Source organism: Elephantulus edwardii, unplaced genomic scaffold (assembly GCF_000299155.1).
Source record: "Elephantulus edwardii isolate Elephantulus edwardi_28Jun2011 unplaced genomic scaffold, EleEdw1.0 scaffold00066, whole genome shotgun sequence".
NCBI lineage: Eukaryota > Metazoa > Chordata > Mammalia > Macroscelidea > Macroscelididae > Elephantulus > Elephantulus edwardii.
Genome location: NW_006399816.1, coordinates 9,643,198 through 9,665,093, shown reverse-complemented (window position 1 = coordinate 9,665,093; position 21,896 = coordinate 9,643,198). Strand labels below are relative to the sequence as shown.

Here is a 21,896-nt window from a genome sequence, read left to right as displayed (position 1 = left end):
GGAGAAGAGGTGGATTGAGTCAGTGGCTAGGATAATTGGGGTAGGTGTGTTGGAGACAGTGAGATTGTCACAGGATAGAGCAGGGCTTAGGGCTGTTGTACATAGGATTGCTATGATTTGGAGGTGACTCGACGACATATCAAGATTCAAGGGTCCTCACTTCCATAGGCTTTTATGAGTTGCAGAAATTGTTGTGAATCATAAAGTATTCTAGACAGATAAGGTAAATGAGATCGTAGTCAGAACATTTCTGGTAAATTGCTAAAAGCACTCTTGGAAAAGGCTCTCAGAAACTATCACAAATAGCTCTTTCATGTTATACACTTCGTAGGGGTGTCATCCCTTTGGGCAAGATGTCATAGTAAGACTCTTGAAACTGGACCTTACCTTGGCAGTGTTGACAAATAATTAAACTGTAGTGCTAACTGCATAAAAATAGAATTTGTTTAGAATACTAGAAACATGGGCTAAGATGATCAATATAAAATGATAGAAACTTAGAAATTGCTGTTTTGGTTAGTGCATTTCGATTTGTTAATAACATGCTTCTATTTTCCATTTAGGGCAGTTTCATAGGCATTCGAAATGTTTTTCAAAATTATACTTTAAAAATGTGGTAACTGGATAAAAACTTTCTAACAAGTGATTTTTTTTCTCTTTTTAAAGCAATTTTTTATTATTAATTTTAATGGCAATTTACAGACACTTTGGATTTCCATTCATTATTGTTGTACTTTTCTCCCTGTCCCCCCCTAGTTCCTTCTTCTCTTTGAATAAAGAAAAGAAAAATTCTTTCATTGTTTTATAATCCATCCCCCCAGGTCCACTCTACTATGCAGGCTTCGTTCTGGACTTCTGTCATGACATTAATACCTAATCATATAGCCGTTTAAAACAGTTTTCTCTCTCTTCTGTTTCCATGCAGTATACATCATTTATCCCATCTCTCTCAATCCTCCCCAAACCCCAGTGTCAATCCTGTTTACAACAGTGGCACTGTGCAGTATTTTTCCCTGTGTGACTGAGCTATTTCACTCAGCATAATGTCCTCCAGGGTCACCCATTTTGAATAATATTGCATGAGTATTCCATTGTGTGAATATACCACAGGTTCTCTTTCTCTTCGTTTGTTGATTGGCACTTAGGTTGTTTCCAACTCCCTGCTATTGTGAACAGCCACGATAAACATGGGTGTGCATATATCTGCTTGGATGTCAGTTATGGTCTCTTTAGGGTATATTTCCAGTAATGGAATGGCTGGGTCAAATCTCTATTTGCAACTTTTTGAGAAAGCGCCACAACACCTTCCGCAGTGGTTGTACCATTTTACACTCCCAACCAGCAGTGAATAAGGGTTCCAGTTTCTCCACAACCTCGCCAGCGTTTGTTGCTTGCTGTTCTGTTAAATTTTGCTATTCTGCCTGGAATGAGATGATATCTCATAGTTGTTTTGATTTGCATCTCTCTTAGAACTAGGGATTTTGAACATTTCTTCAAGAGCTTGTTGGCCATCTGAATGACTTCTTTGGTGAAGTGTCTGTTCATATCCTGTGCCCATTTCTCAATTGGATTGTTTACCTTTATCTTGTTGTGGTGTCTAACAAGCAATTTTTGTTCTTTGCTTTTAGGCGCCTGATCACAGATTCAAAAGTTAAACTAAAGTATCAGCATTTAATAACGAATAGCTTTGTAGAGGTAAGTGACTTTTTTTTTTCCATTCCAGATTGTTCATCCAAATTATTAGTTTTCTTATACAACCTAGACAGTAAGAAGCATCTCTACTTTGCACGTGAATTAGGGCTTTTGTTTATGAAGCATAGCAGCACATTTTATTCCCAAAGGAATATGGCAAACTACAAAGTAGCTCTTTCTTCTGAAACTTTAATAATCAAATTCTTTCTCTAGTATTCATCTTTTATTCCTAGTGGATCATTAAGCAGTCATTTCAAGCATAGTCATGTTTAGTAGTCTATCTCCTATCTCTGCTTGTTTTAGCTTGCTTTGCCATTAAACATTCAGGGAGCTCTGGTGGCCTAGTGGCAAGACGGTGCACTTCAATCCCAGAGGTACACGGTTCAAATCTACCAGATGCTCTGCTGGAGAAGGAGGGGGCAATCTCCTCCTGTACCAGTCAGATCTGATTTGACGGTACACGTAAAAATAATACAATAAATGTTAAAAAAAAATAATTAAACATTCAACATAGTTACTTGTTTGGATTTCTTTTTGGTTGTCCTTATTTTTAAAAAAATTAAAAAGAGCAGAAATTGGCAAACTGCCTGATTTTGTAAACAGTTTTTTTCCTGGAATCCACTTATGCCCTTTGCTTCTATGGCTTCATTTGCATTACAGTGATGATGTTGAGTAATTGCTACCAAGGAGGTTGGGAAGTCTATTGTCTACTCTTTACTGAAAAAAAAAATACACACACTAGTCTATGTTTCAGCGCATAAGTATAACACGATAATTCTAGAAAGTTATTTTTAGTTAAGGATTAAACTGAAGATCAGATAGGCATATTTGACATAATTATTTTTTGAGGGGTTTTTTTTTGGTCTTGATTTTTAGATACACCATGGGCTTTTTTTAAAAAATAAAATCTCCATAAGACATCATTCTCACGTATTTAGAGAGTTACAGCTTTGTTTTACTACTTTGTAGAATTACAAATTTGATTGCATTCAATCAATTTTATTTTATGTATATTATTATTATTAGGTTCGTGTTTGCCCTCCAAACAGGCATATAAACAAAGATACAGAATCTTTAATCATTTTCCAAACTTTTTTAACAGCAAGCAAGAGCATGTTAATCTTTATTGGTTTGTTTGCTTACAGAATTCATATACATTGTTTTTCATTAAATCATTCTCATTGTTTTATAAAATTAATCACCTTTGCACTATACCCACGTCTGTCAACCTTTCTTTTCAGATCCCCGCCAGATCTTTCCCATTTCTTTATTCCCACACCTTCCACCCATAAAATTGTGAGACCCTGAAATTTCTCCTCTGCCTTTCCTCACCTTTGTTCCCACTCTCCCTTCCTTGGATCCTCATACAGATTTTACTAGTTACCTTTCTATTTCTACAGTAACAGTCTTATGCAGTATTTGTTTCTTATGAGACTTGAGTGAGTTAAGTCAGCATAATGCTCTCCAGTTTCTCCCACGTTATGTAGTAATTTTCAAAATCATTGCGCTCTTGAATACTGTGTAGTATTCCATCAGGTGAATTTATTAAGTTCTGTATCAGTATTAGTACAGTCACATTTGATTGCATAACAAAAAATACTTCAAAATTTGAGTTTCTTTCTGTGACACTAAAATGCTGGTTTTTGGCCTATGACGTAAGAAATTTCCTATATAGCCCTTTACTTGGCCTCAGCCTGGATTTTTAGCATCTTCTAATTAGAAGCATATCTGGCTTCTTGTATCTTACGAAAATTGGCCTGAACTAGAACCATAAATTAATAATCATTAATCATCACATAATTGATAATTATCTTGAAATTTCTTTGTGACATTTTGAATTTAGAATGGGAGAGACTCTTTTTATTTATTTTATAAAACCATATCTTTACGATAGGTATAATCTTTAGAAATAATGCACCCAAAATCACTGCTGTCAAAGACTTGGTTTTGTTGGCATGCTTTTATATTTGTGTTAAAATCATTCCCTTATATTCCTGCAAGATCCTGCATGTTGCATTGGAGGTAATGTAAAAGAACTCTTTGATGTCCTGTGAATCAGAATTATTTGCATCATGATATTTTTGGTCATTTTTATTTTCCAATTTTTATTTCAGTGCAATCGACTGTTAAAGTGGTGTCCTGCCCCAGATTGCCACCATGTTGTTAAAGTCCAATATCCTGATGCTAAACCTGTTCGCTGCAAATGTGGGCGCCAGTTTTGGTAAGCAAGTGATTTTCTAAATTAGAATAGTTCACAATAGTTTCTCTGTTGCTTCTTCTTTTTCTTGGTAGCAAAATAGTGGTTGAGAAAAGTTTGCTTTATGCAAGTAAGTGATATATACAGATATGGTTTTATTAGAGTGTAGATTTAAATGAGAATTGTAGGACATTCGTTTCCCTGAATTAGACATGTAGAAATTATTGAATTTGTATATGCTCTGCTGTAATTTTTCAAAATAAATTTTTTTATTAAATTCTATTAATTTTAATAAGCATTTACAGAGATTTTGGGTTTCCATTCATTCATTGTTGCACTATTTTCTCTACCCCCCCAGTTCGTTCCTCTCCCCCCCGAAAGTGTTTTAGTTGTCCCATTGCCACAGTTCTTGTCAAAGCCAGTTCTGATTAATCTCCTTTGTCAGTGTATCCTTTGCCATTCCCTTTCCCTCCTCCCTGAGAGAGACTTCACCCTGATTCATAAGGAAAAGGGGACGGCGTATTCTCTTAGCTACTTCCTGCTGAAAAGGGACGCTGTGGGTTTCAGGGTAAATGTCTTCTCTCACTACTCTGAAGGGCCCCTTTGGCAGTAGGAAACACATAGACTATTGTGGAGATTGATTTTGGAATTTATATGCACTGTTATCATTGTGCTTAGCCGTACATGTTCATATCCTTGAAGATGTATCATGGGACTGTTGCAGCCTAGAAGACACAAATTTAACAAGTTAAAAGTACATGAGTCAAAAATTAAAAAGCAATAGTATTCCAAGTAGAGGTTCTTAATAGTGGCACAAATCAAGTTACAGAGGGAAGGTGGTTCTTAAAATAAAAGGCCTATTGACTGTCACTTTGTCTATTATAGTATAAAGGTTAGGAACCACAAGATCGTAGAGACTCAACTATGTCATTTATTGTTCTTAAATAAAATAAATATTTCACCTGTGTAAAAGCTATGTCTTACACAGATTTTCTCCTTGTTGCCCTTGACTTTTAAATGTATTTTCTTATGAAGAAAAAAGGCCATTAAAATCATCTTTCTATAAATTATATGGAACAATTTAAAGATCTGAGACAAGAACTCTATCCTCCTCCTTTCTGGTTTGTTGATTATTCTGTCATACTACATGAATTTATTTTGGCAAATGAAATACGAATTATTTTTCAAATAATGTCTTTCATCTGCTAGGTTTACTCTTAGTTTCTAAAAAGAAAGTATATTAATAAATTTGGAAAGTTATAACATCGTTAATTAAGTGCTTTATTATAAAAATTCTCTAATGCCTTTTCTGCCCCATTGTTCTTGGTAACCTGGGCCCTTCATGTCCTATAAAAACATATTCCACAGACTTTGAATTCTGTTTTTTTAATTCTAAGATATGTTTACATATTGTTGGTATATCCTCAAGTTACCTTGTACTCATAACAACCCTCTGAACAACAAATCTTGCCTTATTATCTTTGCTGTGCTTTAAGCCCATTGTTATAGCCATCTTGTTGAGGGTCTTCCTCTCTTGTACTGACCATTTGTAATATAATTTCTTTTTCCAAGGGCTGGTCTTTTTGTAACAGCTTGCCCAACATAAGATGATGTTTCACTATCCTTCTCTTTAAGGCCTACCGATCTTCTTTTAAGACATTTGTGGGGGTTTTTTTCTTTTCACAGTTGAATGCTTTTTCAGTAACACCACAGTTCAGTCATAAAATGTCTATCTTCTTTTTTAACCCAAAATTCAGATACACAGGAAGCAATTGAAAAGAACTTTTCTTGGATTGAGTCCTCTTCTTTAAACTTACATCCTTTCCTGATTTTAAACTATACAATATTCCTTTGTTCTGTTAGGACAACTCCTTCTTGGTCTATGGATACATTGTACATGAACATAAATAAGTATTCTGGGATACCCTTTCTTCCCAGTGTTTGTTGTGATACAGGCAGTCAAATGTCATCTTAACCAGAAAGAAATGAACAAATTGAAGCCTCAAGTTGCAATAGGGAAGGATTCATTTTGCAAAATCTTTAATAATGCAGGAAGTGTTAAAAGAAGATGGAAGAAATATATAATGTACAAAAAAAATAAATTGGTGGGCACTGAACTACTAGGAAGTAGCATGTGGTGAAAAACCAGTGGTACTGAAGGAAGACATTCAAGCTACTTTGAAGACATTGGCAAAAAATAAGGCCCCAGAATTGATGGAATACCAATGGATATATTTCAACAAACAGATGCAGCCCTGGATATGCTCACCAGCCTGTGCTAAAAAGTTTTCAAGAAAACTACCTAAACAGCTGTAAGAGATCCATATTCTCATTCCCATAAAAAGGTGGTCCAGCAGAATATGAAAGTTATAAACTGATGTCTTCCATATCACATGAATTAAAATATTTAAAGTATACAACAACAGGAAGCTGCCAGAAATTTAAAATTAAATTCAGAAGGAGCTTTGAAAAGAGGGCTCTGACGTCTCATGTCAGATGCATTTGGGGTGAAAGCAGAGAATACCAGAAAGATTGATTATACATTTGACTGTGTAGATCATAAATTATGGATAACATTGCAAAGATTCTACGTATTAAGAAGTTAGATCTTTCATTTCTTTGTCATCCTCTTAGAGTGAGTATCCAGCAATCCAAAATTAGTGCATTTTAAGGGTATTCTATGTCTGTTTGGTTTCTTGTATCTCTAGACATCTAAAATGAAATATAATTTGTAATAAATAGTCCCTAAAGGACCGATAAACTCACTGAGATTAAAGATATTTATGCCTTCTATCGTGTCAATAGTTTATTGTAAATTTGAATATATGACTTTGTTTTGGTAAATAAAAATACGTGAGATTGAAGTCTACTGCTTTATCCTTTCCCCATCTTTCTTCCTAGAAGTAACCATTATCAGGACTTTTATTATAGCAGTAGTTTGTCCTTTGTGTAAAGACTTTTTTGCATTCCTAAATTATTTAGAGGAATGCATGGATGATGTAAATAATTATGTGTTTTACTAACCTACCTAGAGATGCTTGGGAAGATAGGCATTGTGATATGTTTCAGTGGAAATGTTCTACTACAGAATAGTTTATTTGGCACACTTGAGATTGCCTTGGAAAAGAATTGACTTTTTGGCAATTAGTTTGGTTTTTAATTAGGGGAACATTCAGTCCTTCCCTCACCCCTGCTCAGTTAGGTAATATAGTACCTTATATTACAAGGAATTCTGGTGGGATAATCTAGAAGGAGTTGCGCTCTGACTCAAAATAGGTACCTCTCTGAAAGTTCTAATCCCCCTTTGTTTCAGAGAGAGAGCTTGATGGACAGTTTCCTTGCGTGCAATGTATCAAGTTAGCCACCAGAATCTTGCTAGATAATCAGCTGTCAGTCAGTTCTGACTGAAAGGCAATGAGTTCAAGTTTTTGAATCTTGAATAGTACCATGTCTATTTATTTGTTTTTCACATAGTTTTTGTTTTCACATAGTTTACTTTGCATTTCTGTTAAACTGTGTAATCACTCTGAAATCAAGCTCGATTTAAAATGCACTGGTGATAAATTGGTTGGATTATGGCTTGTAAATACCCTCCGAGACACTTTAGCATTAATTATCAAATTAATGAAAATAATTTCAATTTGTTTTCAGTTAGAGTAGTTGCAGGAAATACTACAAATATATAAACTATTACAAAAATACAAGTCTAGATAACTTGACTTTTTGAGATTTAACAGTTTAACTTTTTAGATAATTTATTAGGTTTTTATAACAATTTCATAATAATCACTTAATAGGAAAATTTTTTTCAGATACCTTTTATAATCATTCCACAAACATTGAGTTTCCACTATTTTCACAGTACTAAATTTTATGAATTTTACTGTAGAAAAAGTTTCCCCATAGCTTGTTTTCAAAGGTGTAAATCACGTGGGAAGAGATTACCTATCTTTCCCAACCAAGAAGCAGCTAGTGGATTCAAACTGCCTGACTTTTGGGTTAACATTGCAACTTCTCATACACTAGGCCACCAGAGTTCCCCTTGTTTTTACCAGTTGCTTAAAATGGATTGGAGTTTGCTGCTAGAGTTCATGCCTTGCATTTGGGAGACCAAGGTTTGATTCCTAGTCATTGCACAGCCTCCATCCATCTCTCAGTGGAGGCTTATGTGTTGGCTTGATGCTGAATAGGTTTCAGTAATGTTGATAGACTAATAAGAGAGGCCCAGAAATCTACTTCTGGAAAGTTAGCCAGTGAATAATATAGACCATGTGGACCACAGTGTTCAATCCTAATAATGTGCGCTGGGTAATTATGAGTCATTGCCACATCTACAGCAGTCAAACAACAGAAATTTGTGAAAATAAAAAGCATGAAAATGGTAGGTTTTATTTTATTTACTTAAAGCAGTTAGCGCTTAATTCTTTTAACTCTTTGTCACTTAACAGCTTTAACTGTGGAGAAAATTGGCATGATCCTGTTAAATGTAAGGTGAGTTTTTCTGATAGTTCAATTTTATATTATTGTGGAACATTTCTGTGACTTAATGACAAAAATTACACCCATCTAATGATATGGGCAAGGTTTCTGTTTATTTTTAATGGTCTTAATAAATATTCAAAGAATAATATTAAGGATAAACAAAAATAATACTTCAAGCTTCAGGTTATGAAAGTAACCATCAGTAAATCACTCCTGTGATAGGTCATATAATTAGAAGAAAGTAAATAAACCTTGAGGCTGGGCTTCTCTTCAAGTATTGGTTGCCATTCCGTTTTGGACAGAGAAAATGTTAAGTTAGTATATATTGTGTCTGAGAAGTCTAGAATAAGCCTGTTTCAAGAGGAATAAGCCAATGATAATCTCTTTTTTTAAATGTAAAAAGATTTTGGTTTTATGTTTAAACTTCCAGTTAAATAATGATGTAATTTGCCATCCTCTTTTCTGAAGCCTTTTATTGTACCCTAACAGTTGTTGTTTTCAAACAGTGGTTAAAGAAATGGATTAAAAAGTGTGATGATGACAGTGAAACCTCCAATTGGATTGCAGCCAACACAAAGGTTGGTGTTTACCTTCAGCAACTATTGCTAATGAAACAGCTATGATTAGGTTTATTGGCAAACATTTTAACTGCACGTAGTTAAATGCAAAAGGAGCTTTGGTAGCCTAGTGGTAAGGAGTGCTACCAACCCAAAGGCACATGATTTGCATCCATCAAGTGCTCCAAGGGAGAAGGATGGGCAGTCTCTTCCTGTGCCATTTATAGCCTCTGAAGACCTGCTGGAGGCTCATCTCTGAGTTGTTCCGACTCAAAGGCACACTATTTCCAAATTGATTACTATAAAATAAGCACCTTATTCGTGTTTTAATTTATTTAAAAGAACTTATTCCTTTTATTTATATGTTGAATAGTAAATTGCCTTATATAGAGTAATATGCTCTAGATGATAATGCGAGGCAGTGTTCAGATCTGTTAATAGGGTGACTGTGAGTCATTTGACTCAGTGACATATGCTATAATTTTAACAAAAGTAATTTTCATTTAGAGGTTTCAGAATGATGGGGGGAAGATTGCCTAAAAGACAATAATTTTTACTCATCTGCTATCACAGAAATATTAAGGACTTAGAGAAATTAATCTAACCTAACCGTATTTCTCTACTTTGATTGTGAGCCAGCCATGGTAAAAATTTAAAATGTAGTTTATTAGAAGATGATTGGAAGAGAAGTTTGATAGACACAGGAAGAGTTTGCCAATCAAGGCCTGATTTCTTGTTTACCTAGCTCTTGAATCCATATTTCTTAAATAATCTTATACCTGTATGGCTTTAGACTTAATTTCATTACTTCTCTTCACTTTAATTTATTCACTTGATAAATAGGAATAGTACCACACTAAATCTGTATTATGAGTTAATGCATATAAACACATGGCATATCTAGAAGTCTCTCTGGATAAACAAAATATTTTACCCCTGTGAAATTACTATTATTAACATATATGATAAAAAGCTCTTACAATTTTTTAAAAAGTACTAATTTTCCTACATCTTTGATTAAAAGATGTTGTTATTGTTGTTGTTACGTGTCATTGAGTTGAGTACAACTCATTGCAACCCTGTAACAAAAGATCTGAACCCAGTCTTGTCTCGCACCATCCTCACACTTACACACAAGAACCCATTGCAGCAGTCACCCTGTCAGTTCACCTAGTTGAAGGTCTTCCTCTCCCTTGCCAACCCTCCACCCTTCCCAACATCATATCCCCTCTCCAAGGAATAGCACCACCTAACAATATGTCCAAAGTATGTGAGGCAAAGCCTCATCATTCATTCTTGCCTCCAAAGAGCTCCCTGGCTGCTGCACCCTCTCCAAGACATATCTGTTCTTTTTCTTGGCCATCCATGGAAGGTTCAGTGCTCTTCTCCAACACCACTGCTCAAAGGTGTCAATTCTTTTTCTGTCATCCTTATTCATTGTCCAAGTCTTGGATGCATAGCTAGTATTTGGAAAGACTATGGCCTGAATCAGGCACACTTAAGATCTTAAAATTTATAAAAAATATTATTTAATATTATTTTCTTTATAGTCATTATTACATGTTGGGTAGTTTTCTAAATGTTTTACGTGTATTTACACAGTATTGGTATATGAAAATAAATCCAATCTAGAACTAGCTTTTCCATGGTGGTAGAAGTACAACCTAGTGTAGCATTGACACCAACTTTATAGTTTCTCTTCATAGGAATGTCCCAAATGCCATGTCACAATTGAGAAGGATGGCGGTTGTAATCACATGGTCTGTCGTAACCAGAATTGTAAAGCAGAGTTTTGCTGGGTGTGTCTTGGCCCTTGGGAACCACATGGATCTGCCTGGTAGGTTGGGGAAATGAAGGGGAAAATATGTTTACAAAAGTATGTGCTGATTCGGGGAGCTCTAGCATTGTAGTGGGTAGTGGGTGTGTAGGGAGTTGTTCTGCTAACCCAAAGAACTACTCTCTAGTAGTTTGAATCCACCTGCCAGTCCTTGTGAGTAGTAAGATCTCCCGTGCAGGTTAATGCCTCCAAAAACTGACTGGAGTCTCAGCTGTATCAGATCTGACTTGACAACAGTGAGTTGAGTTTTTATGTTCTGAGTTGTACAAATACCTCATAAAGATCACCATCCAACTTGTGAGACAGGAAAATGAATATGGAATGTGGTCATTGTTAGGTATATGAAAGTTTTGTGGAAATAGGGGTTAATTAACTGTATTTCACATAGGAGGTTAACAATTGAACTGTTGTAAATAGCACTGAGTTCATGCAGGGAGAAAGAAGCAGCATGAACACAGGCACAAGATGGGTACTTTCTAGGCAGAAGTTGAAACCTTACATTCTGTGCAAAAAACACAACACTTTATGTGCTTTATTTACCCTGGATATTTATCACTTAGACAAAACTTCTGTCCTAAAATTGGAAATTCCTTCTCATCAACCTGACTGCCAATATAGGTTTTTAGCCTCTCTTTAGAACTTGGTAACTGGACCTTCTTGTTTGATAACCTAAAACTGAGTGGCAGCACTACTTTGTAGAGAGTGGGTGGGTAGGGAAAAGATTTGTAGATTGTACATAGGTGAAGAGGATCTGAATTTAAGGAAATGACATATCTTCCTTTTAGTTTTATTGTGTAGATTCTTCTAAAAGAATAGTAAGAGGGAACATTTCTCTGAAATTTATCCTGAACACATAAAAATTGATTGGGTAAGTGGTAATAAAAAAATTGACTGTTGCACCATTAGAGCCAAAGGTTATTTGGCGTTTAGACTGCCAAGTACCATAGATTTTAAGAATAGTCCAAAGTGTTGGAAGTTTCCTGGACACAAAATTCACCCTATATAAACAAGATAAGTGACACGGGAAGCAAGAAAGAAGTGTGATTTGTGAGAGACTAACAAAATGTTAGAAAACTTATTATTCAGATAACTGCTTCAGAAACTTTAAAATGTACCTAACAAATGATGGCTATAGTAGAATGACATGGGCCCTTGGTGTTGGATACACTGCTTCTGTCTTGCCTTTACCTAAGGCTGATACTAATGCAAGTGAATCATGGCATTATTTCCTTCCAGTACTTTAAAATGTCTGAGTCCATAAAACTGCATCTCAAGTAGCACTATCTCATTTGAATTAGAAGTATACATGAATTATATTTACTTTCATTGTTGTTGTTACATGCCGTCAAGTCACTTGCAACTCATAGCAACCCTATGTACAAGAGCCCTAAATCCTGCTCTGTCCTGTGCCAGCCTTATTGTCTCTGACACACCTACTCTTGTGGCCCTAGTGACTGAATCAGTCCATCTCATCAACAGCCTTCCTCTCCTGCGCTGTCCCTCCACCCTCCCAAGAATGATGTATCTCTCCAAGGGCCATTTACGTTCTTAATCATTTTGGCAAGAATGAAGCCTATAATAATAATAATAATAATAAAATAATACATCAAGGGTTTGGTGCCATTGAGTCAACTCTTAATTTCAAATGGTGACCCTGTGTACAACAGAACAAAATCTTACCTCATCTTGCACTAGCCTCGGTCTTCTGCTGTGCTTCTTATTGTAGTCACTGTATCAGCTCATCTCTTGGAGAACCAAAAATACTGGCCCCTCCTGATAATATGCCAAGTCTGTGAGACAAAGGCTCATCCATCATTCTTGGTTTTCAGAAGTACTTTGGCTGTACTTCTTCAAGACAGATTTGTTTGTTGTTTTGGAAATCTGTAGTCTGTAATAGTTCGGGGGTTTTTCCCCCCTCCAATACCTCATGTCAGAAACCTAAGAGTTTTTTTGTCAACCTTATTCATTGTCTAACTTTTACATATATATTAAGCAATTGAAAATTTTAAAAATACCAAGAAGTAAGGATTTATTACTTAGGAGAAAGATATGCAAGGTAACAGTTTCTGTCTATTAGAGTTGTTATTGGCCTAGGTAGCAAAGTAGAACTTATAGGTGAGAAAGAACTTTAGCTGAGGGGAAATGAATACCAACCCTGACATAGTTGAAGTGTGGTCTGAGATACTTTGAAAAACTTAAATGTAAGTTATGATCGCATGACTAATGTAATTGTTACTGAATTATATACGTAGAAAGTAATTTCTAACAACAAAAATCCTTGGAGATCACTGAATCAATGTTGATTATTTCTGAGTAGTAATAGAAAATACCAAGAGGCAAATCTCCAAAATTTGTGATTTAATCCACAAACTATATATGGACCATAGAACTTAATTGACCTCTTAATTAAAAGATATAAAGATCATGGACTCTTAGATTTCAGCAACATTTTTCAAAATGGACTAAAGTTGATGGCCTAGATTTTGGATACAGGAAAGGGATATTTGGAATTTATTTAATGACCTTTTTGAGGGATACAGATAAATAGAATATTTATCTTTGAGAATAGCTTTAAGCACTTGTCATATGCTCTGCCTAATCCTTTGTCCTTATTCTTTTTGTTCATACATTAAACATTATATGCCAATTTCCTAGTCTTGACATAATAGATGGCTTGCATACATTTTGCCTAACAGTAAAGAGGAATGTTTAATGGCCATTAAAATCCTAAAGAACTTGATAAACTGAAGTAGTGGCTTATTTAAGATTTAAAGTATATTTAGATTTTTTCCTTCGCATTGAAAAAAAGTTAAAAGATTCTGAAAATACGACTTAGTGACCCGATTACTGTATTCATTGGTTAAGAACATGAACCTTAGTTGTCAGAACTAGCTGAGAAATCACCTGTGTTGAATTTAAGGATGGTGTTTATCATATCTTAATCTAATTCTTCAACTGATCAATGAGAAAAATAATGTTTCTTTTTTTTTTTTTGAGAAAAATAATGTTTCTTTCTTAAAGTGGTTAAGGAGATTACATATGAAAGGACAGTTAATGTTTTTAGTAAGTATATTTTAACTACTTACTAAGTATAAACTAGTCACATAATGAAAATTCTCACAAAAGAACAAGTGAATCGTTTCACACATGCTGCTTTGGGTGTGATTCCTCTCCATTCTCCATTGTGTATGTCATTCTGTCTTAAATAATTCTTGCAAACATAATAGTATTTGAGTATATAGGAGTTGTCTTTTGGCTCTCTTCTGCTTGTAAGAAACAGATCAAAATGGTGAGTATTGAGAGTATTTAAGTAAGAGAAGACCTAATTATGAGATGATTTCTGTTTATAAAAAGTGAAAAGTTTAGGCTATAGCAAGTACAGTTTAGAATGCCAGTGTTACCTAGTGATTTGTGTATTGTTTTAATCCATTAGTTGTTCCTTGAGAGAAACATGAAGCAATCTTAAAAATGTGTGGCCGCAAAAACCTGATAGGGGATTGCAGGGAGTCAGAATTTGGAAGTTGATAGAGAATAGAATGCCACTGGAGAAGAGTAACAGTTTCATATTATAGAAAGTATTCAAACAAGACGTAGATTATATTTAGCCAACATTTTGTATTTCTTTAAACTGAGTAATTTTGTCATAACCATAGAACCTTTGGCAGTTTTAACATCTCCGTTTGCATAAAGGCGAATGTTGGCTCTAAAAGATCTCTAAATCTGGGTTAAAGCTATGTTTTGTTATATATTATTTATGATCAGGGAGTGCTGGTGGCATAGTGGATAAGGAAATGTACTACCAACCCACGGGCAGGCTATTTATTTCTGACAGTTGCTTTGTGAGATGAGCCATTTAACAGCCTTTGAAAGGGTCAGTGTGAGGGTCATTTTTGATTCGACAGCACATAGCAACCACATTGTTTATGACAGTCTCTAAATTTACTTTAAGGTACAACTGTAACCGCTATAATGAGGATGATGCAAAGGCAGCACGAGATGCGCAGGAGGTAAGTACCTCTGTTTTCTGCTGAGAGTTGAGTAGAAACTCATTGTACCTTCATTAGGGAATAATTTAGCTCTTTACTCTGAAAGATTTGAAAAGAGAGATCCAGGAACATACTGGGAGTCTGTTAACATTTGCAAAGGGAGCATTTTTATTTATAAATTTGTTTGCTTTGTTTTAGTTAATCTATTCATGTAGTGCAACCTCAGGCTTCAGTAGAATCTTGGTATCAATTTTTTTTTTCTTCCCCAAGCAAAGTAGAGAGTAGCATTTATTAAACAGTACTGCTGCTATTTATAGGCAATATTTTTCTCATTAGTGTGCAATATTTAAAGTAGTGCTGTTGGATGCCATTTTTATCCATTCCACATGTATAACCTCTGAAATGAAATTTTTTTTTATTAATATTTATTGTCAGTTGTAAGGCATTCATTCAATGTTTGTAATTTTTTCACTATTACCAGAATTTTAATAACCTTTTTAAAATAGTAAACATTTAAATCCATTTGCTGTTGAAACCAAATCACTTGGCACTCCTATCCAGCCCTCTTTTTGTGATTTTTAGCCTCCCATATGAAATCCATACATTATCTCAAATAATTTTAACATAAAATTTGTTAATAGTGGTCATCATTCCCAACTCCCATTTGGACTTAAATTGTGCTGTGTCATTTAGCTCAGTTTGTCATTGCTTCTTCATTTGTTGGGGTTTTTAATTTGTTTTTTGTCTTAGGCTTTCTGTTTTACACAGTTTCAGTCATCTTTTATTTTATTGAAGAGATTGTGTGTTTCCTAAAATATCCTGGTTTTGTTGATAATTCTGTTGAGTTCACAGAAGAGTTTTTCCTTATGCTGCATTTTGTTTTTCCTAGTTAACATTGTTTTTTGGGTTTGACTGTTATGAGTATAAAAGCAGTTTGGCCAGATACTGTATTTGCCACTGATGCCTGGCCTGACATGATCTTTAATGCGATGATAATAGAATGTCTCTTTAAGATCTACAGAGAAATTACCATATACAACTTTTCCCCCCCCTCAAATACTTGCTTTTATTTTTTTGTTTTGAGCGCCACACCTTCCAGAATGGGCACACCATTCTACATCTGTTGTGGCCATTTCTTTCCACATTACCTTCACTACCATACTGTTTTCTGCTGTTTACAGGAGTTGCAGATTTTAAATGAGAGTTTAAATTATGTGTTTGAGGGTTTATAATAAATTCATTAAAAACCTACATGGCAATTGAAAAGCTGTATGTGCGTTGTAGAATTATTTACCTAGTATATGATTCTACAGTAATAACAATGGCAGAATGTGAATTTTCTGACATAGACTGAATCAGCACACTTTTTCTGTGACGATTCATGTAATATTTTCTGCTTTGTATATACTCTACAGGCTGTTGACACTACTTAACTCTGTCTCTGCCTTTGTGATGCTGAAGCACCCTTAGATTTAAGTGAATGAGTGTGGCAATGTCCCAGCTAACCTGTTATAGAAAAAATAACAATTGGTTTAGACTGTCAACTTTGGTTTTTTCCTAAAAAAGTATGCTCAGGATATTTTTTTCCAATCCAAATTCTGGCAGTTCTAACACTACAGATAACCCTCAATGCCAGATAGGGTTGCTGAGTCAGGGGTTAACTCTTTGTACTGGTGGTATGGGTTTCCTTTATTCTTGATGAATTTTACGGATATTCCAGCAAGAAGCAGCTGTTGCAGAATTGTCAGTCACATTAAATCAGAATTTCCCTAACATCATTTATATTCATATAATTTAGGCTTTTCTGTTTCAGTTTGGCAAGCTTGGAACTAAACCGTATTGGAGATCACAAATACCAGACAAATTCTTTTCCACATATATTTTGAATTGGCATAATTTACAAGTACATAAGCATTGATTTGATTTCTCCTTGAGTTGGAGTAACGTAACTTGAATTTGTTTTTGGTGGGAGTATTTCAGTATTGTACAATACTGGGGAATGTAATTGGCTCATTACTCCCCAATTATCTTGTTATCTGATGTTTCACCTTTATTAAGTATTTTGTGCATTAACAGCATATCTGGCACTTACGGACACCAAGGTATGAGACAAGTGTAACTTTAGAGGTCAGGGTTATATGTCCGTTTACGTGGGCCATGCATCTTAGTTCATTGACCATTATATAATGATGTCATTTGGCAGCTGACTAAAGATATGTTTCACATTTATAATTTCTTAGCAAAGAGATAACCATAGTATCAAGCAATATAGAGATGAGCAAAACATAAATATGTTCTAGATCCCTAATTGTCTCATAAATTTTCTTATATAGTTGATTCAAATCAGAATCTAGAAAAGATCCACAAATTCTACCTCATTTCTAATCTATAACTTATTCCACACACAAATACACCCAAAGACCATTTATTTGGAGAAGTTAACTTGTTCACATTGTCCTCTGGGATATTACATTTTCTGAATTTTTGCTGACTAGAATGCCATGGTATCATCTAACAGATTCTTCAATCCCTGTACGTATTGAAACTGCTATTTTTGCTCTAGAAATTTGATCAAATTGAGATTCACCTTGAGGGGATGGAGACACAATATTTAGTGGTACTGTTTACTTTTTTGAATAATAAAAGGGAGTTATATATAATGTCTAGCTAACTCTATAATTCTCTTCTTCAAAATATTAATGCTTATTTTTTGTTGGCTGGTGTTTTGATTTATGGATTTTTTTTTTTCGGGGGGGTGGCTTTGACAAGACAGCTATGAATGTTGGGAAAGCTCATGTGTGAACAGTAAAGAATTAGGTTCTTGCAGCCTTTTGGTGTTTTGCCTTTTTGATAGAAAAAGAACCAGCCATTTCTCCATTTAATATACCTGCCTGGTCTACAGTAGGGGCAGAGAGACGCTGACAAGCACCTCAGGAATGCTTCTGGTGATGGTGGCCATTCAAGAGGAGCCTAGGGCCAGAGCTGTCAGGTTGATTCCTCATGGTGCCCTGGGCCAGGTCACAGGTGATCATGCTGCCAGAGGTCTGGGGGTGTCCCAAGTGCTGAGGGGAGTCCAACACAGTGGCCATGAACGAGATGCTCATCTTTTCAAGGAAGAGGCTGCCTCACAAGGTTGAGGATTGAATGGTTTCCCCGGGTACTCAGCTACTCAGCACTTCCACAGAAGCTGTTACCAGAAGTGGATTCCAGGTGGCCTGGGGAAGGGAGGCTAGTCACCAGGACAGGACCATTTCCCCCTGCTGCAGTCTAGCCTTCCAACCACTGGATGTAGCAGGGGAATGGTGTGATCCTAGTTCCAAGAAGGAGTAGGAAGCCTGGCAGGCAGGTAGGCAGCCACCATCTGTTTTTAGGATGCAAGGCTGGGTTGTGCAGGGCAAGAGTCCCTACTCACACCAGTAGTAGTCATGGCCTAAGCAAGCCACTGGAGAGGATGGCCACCATGCTCATGTGTTTGTGGCTTGGTTAGAAACCTCAGTGGCAACCCTTCGGGCCTCAGCACATGTTCATGGTACTTATTGTTTTACATCTTTGTGCATTTAAATTGCAGTTAAATACTAGTTAGTACACAAACTGCAGTATTGGAAAGCATTGGTATAGAACAATCAGTGCAATGTTAAATAAAGAGAGCAATTGTCTGTTTTGTTCCTGATCTTACTTGCAGTTGTTTCTATGCTATTTCATCCATAAATACAGTAACAGCTTTTGTGTCTAATCTATTTACTTTTCTTAATGGAACAGCGATCGAGGGCAGCCCTGCAGAGGTACCTGTTCTACTGTAACCGCTATATGAATCACATGCAGAGTCTACGCTTTGAGCACAAACTATATGCTCAGGTGAAGCAGAAAATGGAGGAGATGCAACAGCACAACATGTCCTGGATTGAAGTGCAGTTCTTGAAGAAAGCAGTTGATGTCCTCTGCCAGTGTCGTGCCACACTCATGTACACTTATGTCTTCGCCTTCTACCTCAAAAAGAATAACCAGTCCATTATCTTTGAGGTAGGGATAGTTCTGGGTTAGGGTGGAGATAGTGAGGATAATAAATAACTCATCCTATGTCATAGAACCACTTTCATAGAAAGGAGAGTATAAATAAGGATTTAAAGATATGTCTGAGAAACTTAAGTAAGCAAGCACACTATTCAATAAAAAATTGAAAGTTTTTATTCTAAATTTTTTTCCAGTTTACATCCAATAGCTTGCTAGCAAGTAAGTGTTTTAGATTTAAATCTTGACATCATTGCTTTTTTAGCTCTTTTGATTAGAGCAAATTATTTAACTTCTTTTTCTGCTTTTAAAATAGAAATATTTTAAAACCTACTAGGAAATCAAATCCCACTCCCAAATCACAGCTGGGTCATATCTTGGAAGGTAAAGGACACAAACACGTCATTTAGACAGTCAAGTGTGCCCAAGACTTTAGATTGTCTCAGGTTTGAGGTCCTCACACAAAATCTTGAATTCTAATCTGGCAACAGTTTCAAAATTTCCTCACTAGCCTCCATAGAAGGCCTAGAGCTTCCCCTCAATAATAATCTGCTGGCTCCCTTTACTTCCTGTGGTTCAATAATTTGCTAGAAGAACTCCTAAGAAAGCTCTATACTTTTCATTATAGTTTTATTATAGCAGTAAGGTTACAAATTAAAGAATGAAATCTATGTAAGAGTTCCCAGTATAGAGCTGCTATGTCCTAAACATACTACCATCCTGCATGCATTGGTGTCTTTCACCAAACAAAAGCCCATGAAACTTCAAGAACCTTTAGGTTCTTACTATAGGCATGTTGATTAAAGCACTTAGTTTAATCAAATTGTTAGAAATCACTGTGATTAATTTTCTTTAGTGATGAAATAATGACTAAATGGCTACCCAGGTACGTTCCTTCTTGTGGATCTAAATTCTTCAATAAAAGTTGAAAATGGTTAGTGGCTATTACTATGTTCAAAGTAAGGATAAGAAAATGTTAATCTTTTATAAAGTGCTAAGCAAAAATAGGATTCTATTTTTCCCTCAGATTTTTTTTCGAATTTTAACGCAAAACCCTCCCGAAACTAGGAGCTTCCAATAGATATTTATTCCTCTTTAAATTCTTTTAAATTTTCCCAAGATTATAGATGAGTCTTTTAATTCTTTTACATATGAAAGATTGCCCTGGAAAAAATAGTTTGTTAGCACTTAAAACGATAAACAGGTCTATAGAGGCCATTTGGTCACCAATGAAAATTATGGCATCAGTGTTGAAAGTAGTCTCTAGGTAAAAAAAGCAACTAAAATGTTTTGTCCTTTTTTGAAACAAAAATTACTATATAATGTTCTTCCTGTTGCAGAATAACCAAGCAGATCTAGAAAATGCCACAGAGGTGCTTTCGGGCTACCTGGAACGAGATATTTCCCAAGATTCTCTACAGGATATAAAGCAAAAGGTTCAAGATAAGTACAGGTAAGTTGTGTTAGTTTGGTTTGGTTTTTTAATGACAATAGAGCAAAAATTTCTGCTAGAGGTGCTCTACTATGTCTTAGTGGTGAAGTTAGGTGATTATGAAACTTAGGTTTAGCTTGTCCTGTAACTGAGCTGCTGCCATGTTTCTCGTAGATTGCTTCTGTCCATTGGGCAACGAATTGCAGCTAGTAGTGCTGGTCAAGCATAGAGGAGGAAATCAGCCATTTATCCACCGGCTGATTCTGCTGCTTCTCTGTTCAGCTATATCTACTTAGTTGCTGCCCTGCAAGGAAGAAAGAGCTTAAAAGGGCAAGTGGCCATTAGGATGAGGGGTGAGAATAGGATGCTGGTCTTAATGTGGGATCCCTGTGGGTCATAGCTGCTGTCAAATGAATTACCCAAACTCACTTCCTAGACTTTGTATTGAATTTATTACTTTTAAGGAGAGAATTATTTGCTTACCCTGCTTCTCAAGCTAAAGATGAAAATATTTAAATTTGAACATGAAACCCACTCATTTCCCTAAGGATTTCCTAGAAAATACTGATAGCTTTTAAAAAATTAAGTAAAATAGTAGTGAGAAACTTTGGGAAATTGGAAGACTTGAAGATTTAGCAATAATATATTTAATTCCTAAGCTAACTGTAACTTCATATTTTATCTGTATGATTTGTGTAATGACAAACATTTTTCAGACTTGAGTAAATAATCCTAGAAATTACTTCTTTCTGAAACCGTGTACACATTTGTAGAATAATGAGGTTCAGTCAGATGATTTCCAAATGTCCTTCAGAGTTTTAACACTGCTCTCAAGACTGAGAATGGTGACTCTACATAAAGTACTATTTTGATGTCAGAAATAAACTAATGGGTCTACTAACATGTAAACTTTAAAATGTTCCCATTTAAAAAATGGTGCTTGATTCTTAGAGATTACGTAAAAAAACTACTGTTCTTAGTGGAGATTGACAAGTTTTGTTTTCCCTTTGATTACAGATACTGTGAGAGTCGACGAAGGGTTTTGTTACAGCATGTGCATGAAGGCTATGAGAAAGATCTGTGGGAGTACATTGAGGACTGAGAATGGCCCTGCATAAAATGAACTCTGAAAACTTTACCATCTAGAGTGCTCATGCAATTAAAGCAAACAAAACAAAACAAACACAAAAAGGAGGCACTAAGCCTCTTCTGACACCGATGGTCTGTAGTACCGGAATTCTGTTTTGTTAACGGAAAGTTTAAGTAAATTATATTGTAATAAAAAAAGGTAGATAAACCATTGTACAACAGTATTCTAGGCCGCCAACAAAAGTGTGACAGACACACTAAAAGCCCTCCAACTTTAACTTGTAACGTAGCTTCATTCTCAAAGCTGACTTGTTTTTTCTTTTTTCTGAGAGTAGTACAGTTAAAATTTAAAACAGCTCTTTGACACTGCTTTTCATCTCCAAACCAGCCATTTTGTTGTACTTTGGTAAAGAATCTCTTCTCCTTCCTCCCTTACACATACAAATACACCCACACACACAGACTGACTCTCTTTGTCATACCCCAAAGTCATAAGTGAACGATGATTAGCTCCATGTAAAGAAAATTCTTGGGGCAGGGAAGGATAGGCAGCAAGATAAAAAACAAAAACCTTTGTATATGACTTTTAAAACAAAAGGACAACACAGTATTTTTC

At 35.5% G+C, this 21,896-nt stretch overlaps 1 protein-coding gene across 1 annotated transcript in view; it reads left to right on the top strand.

The window, feature by feature from the left end:
• Window positions 1-21,489, top strand: part of ARIH1 (ariadne RBR E3 ubiquitin protein ligase 1) — a 120,145-nt gene extending 98,656 nt beyond the window's left edge. Inside the window, exons 6-14 of the mRNA XM_006888325.1 lie at window positions 1,629-1,695; window positions 3,807-3,913; window positions 8,338-8,380; window positions 8,878-8,949; window positions 10,635-10,765; window positions 14,715-14,772; window positions 18,511-18,771; window positions 20,100-20,212; window positions 21,209-21,489. Of these exons, the coding sequence (XP_006888387.1) occupies window positions 1,629-1,695; window positions 3,807-3,913; window positions 8,338-8,380; window positions 8,878-8,949; window positions 10,635-10,765; window positions 14,715-14,772; window positions 18,511-18,771; window positions 20,100-20,212; window positions 21,209-21,293 (937 nt within the window). The 3' untranslated portion in view covers window positions 21,294-21,489. The remainder of the gene's footprint in view (window positions 1-1,628; window positions 1,696-3,806; window positions 3,914-8,337; window positions 8,381-8,877; window positions 8,950-10,634; window positions 10,766-14,714; window positions 14,773-18,510; window positions 18,772-20,099; window positions 20,213-21,208) is intronic.
• Window positions 21,490-21,896: the final 407 nt, after the last annotated feature.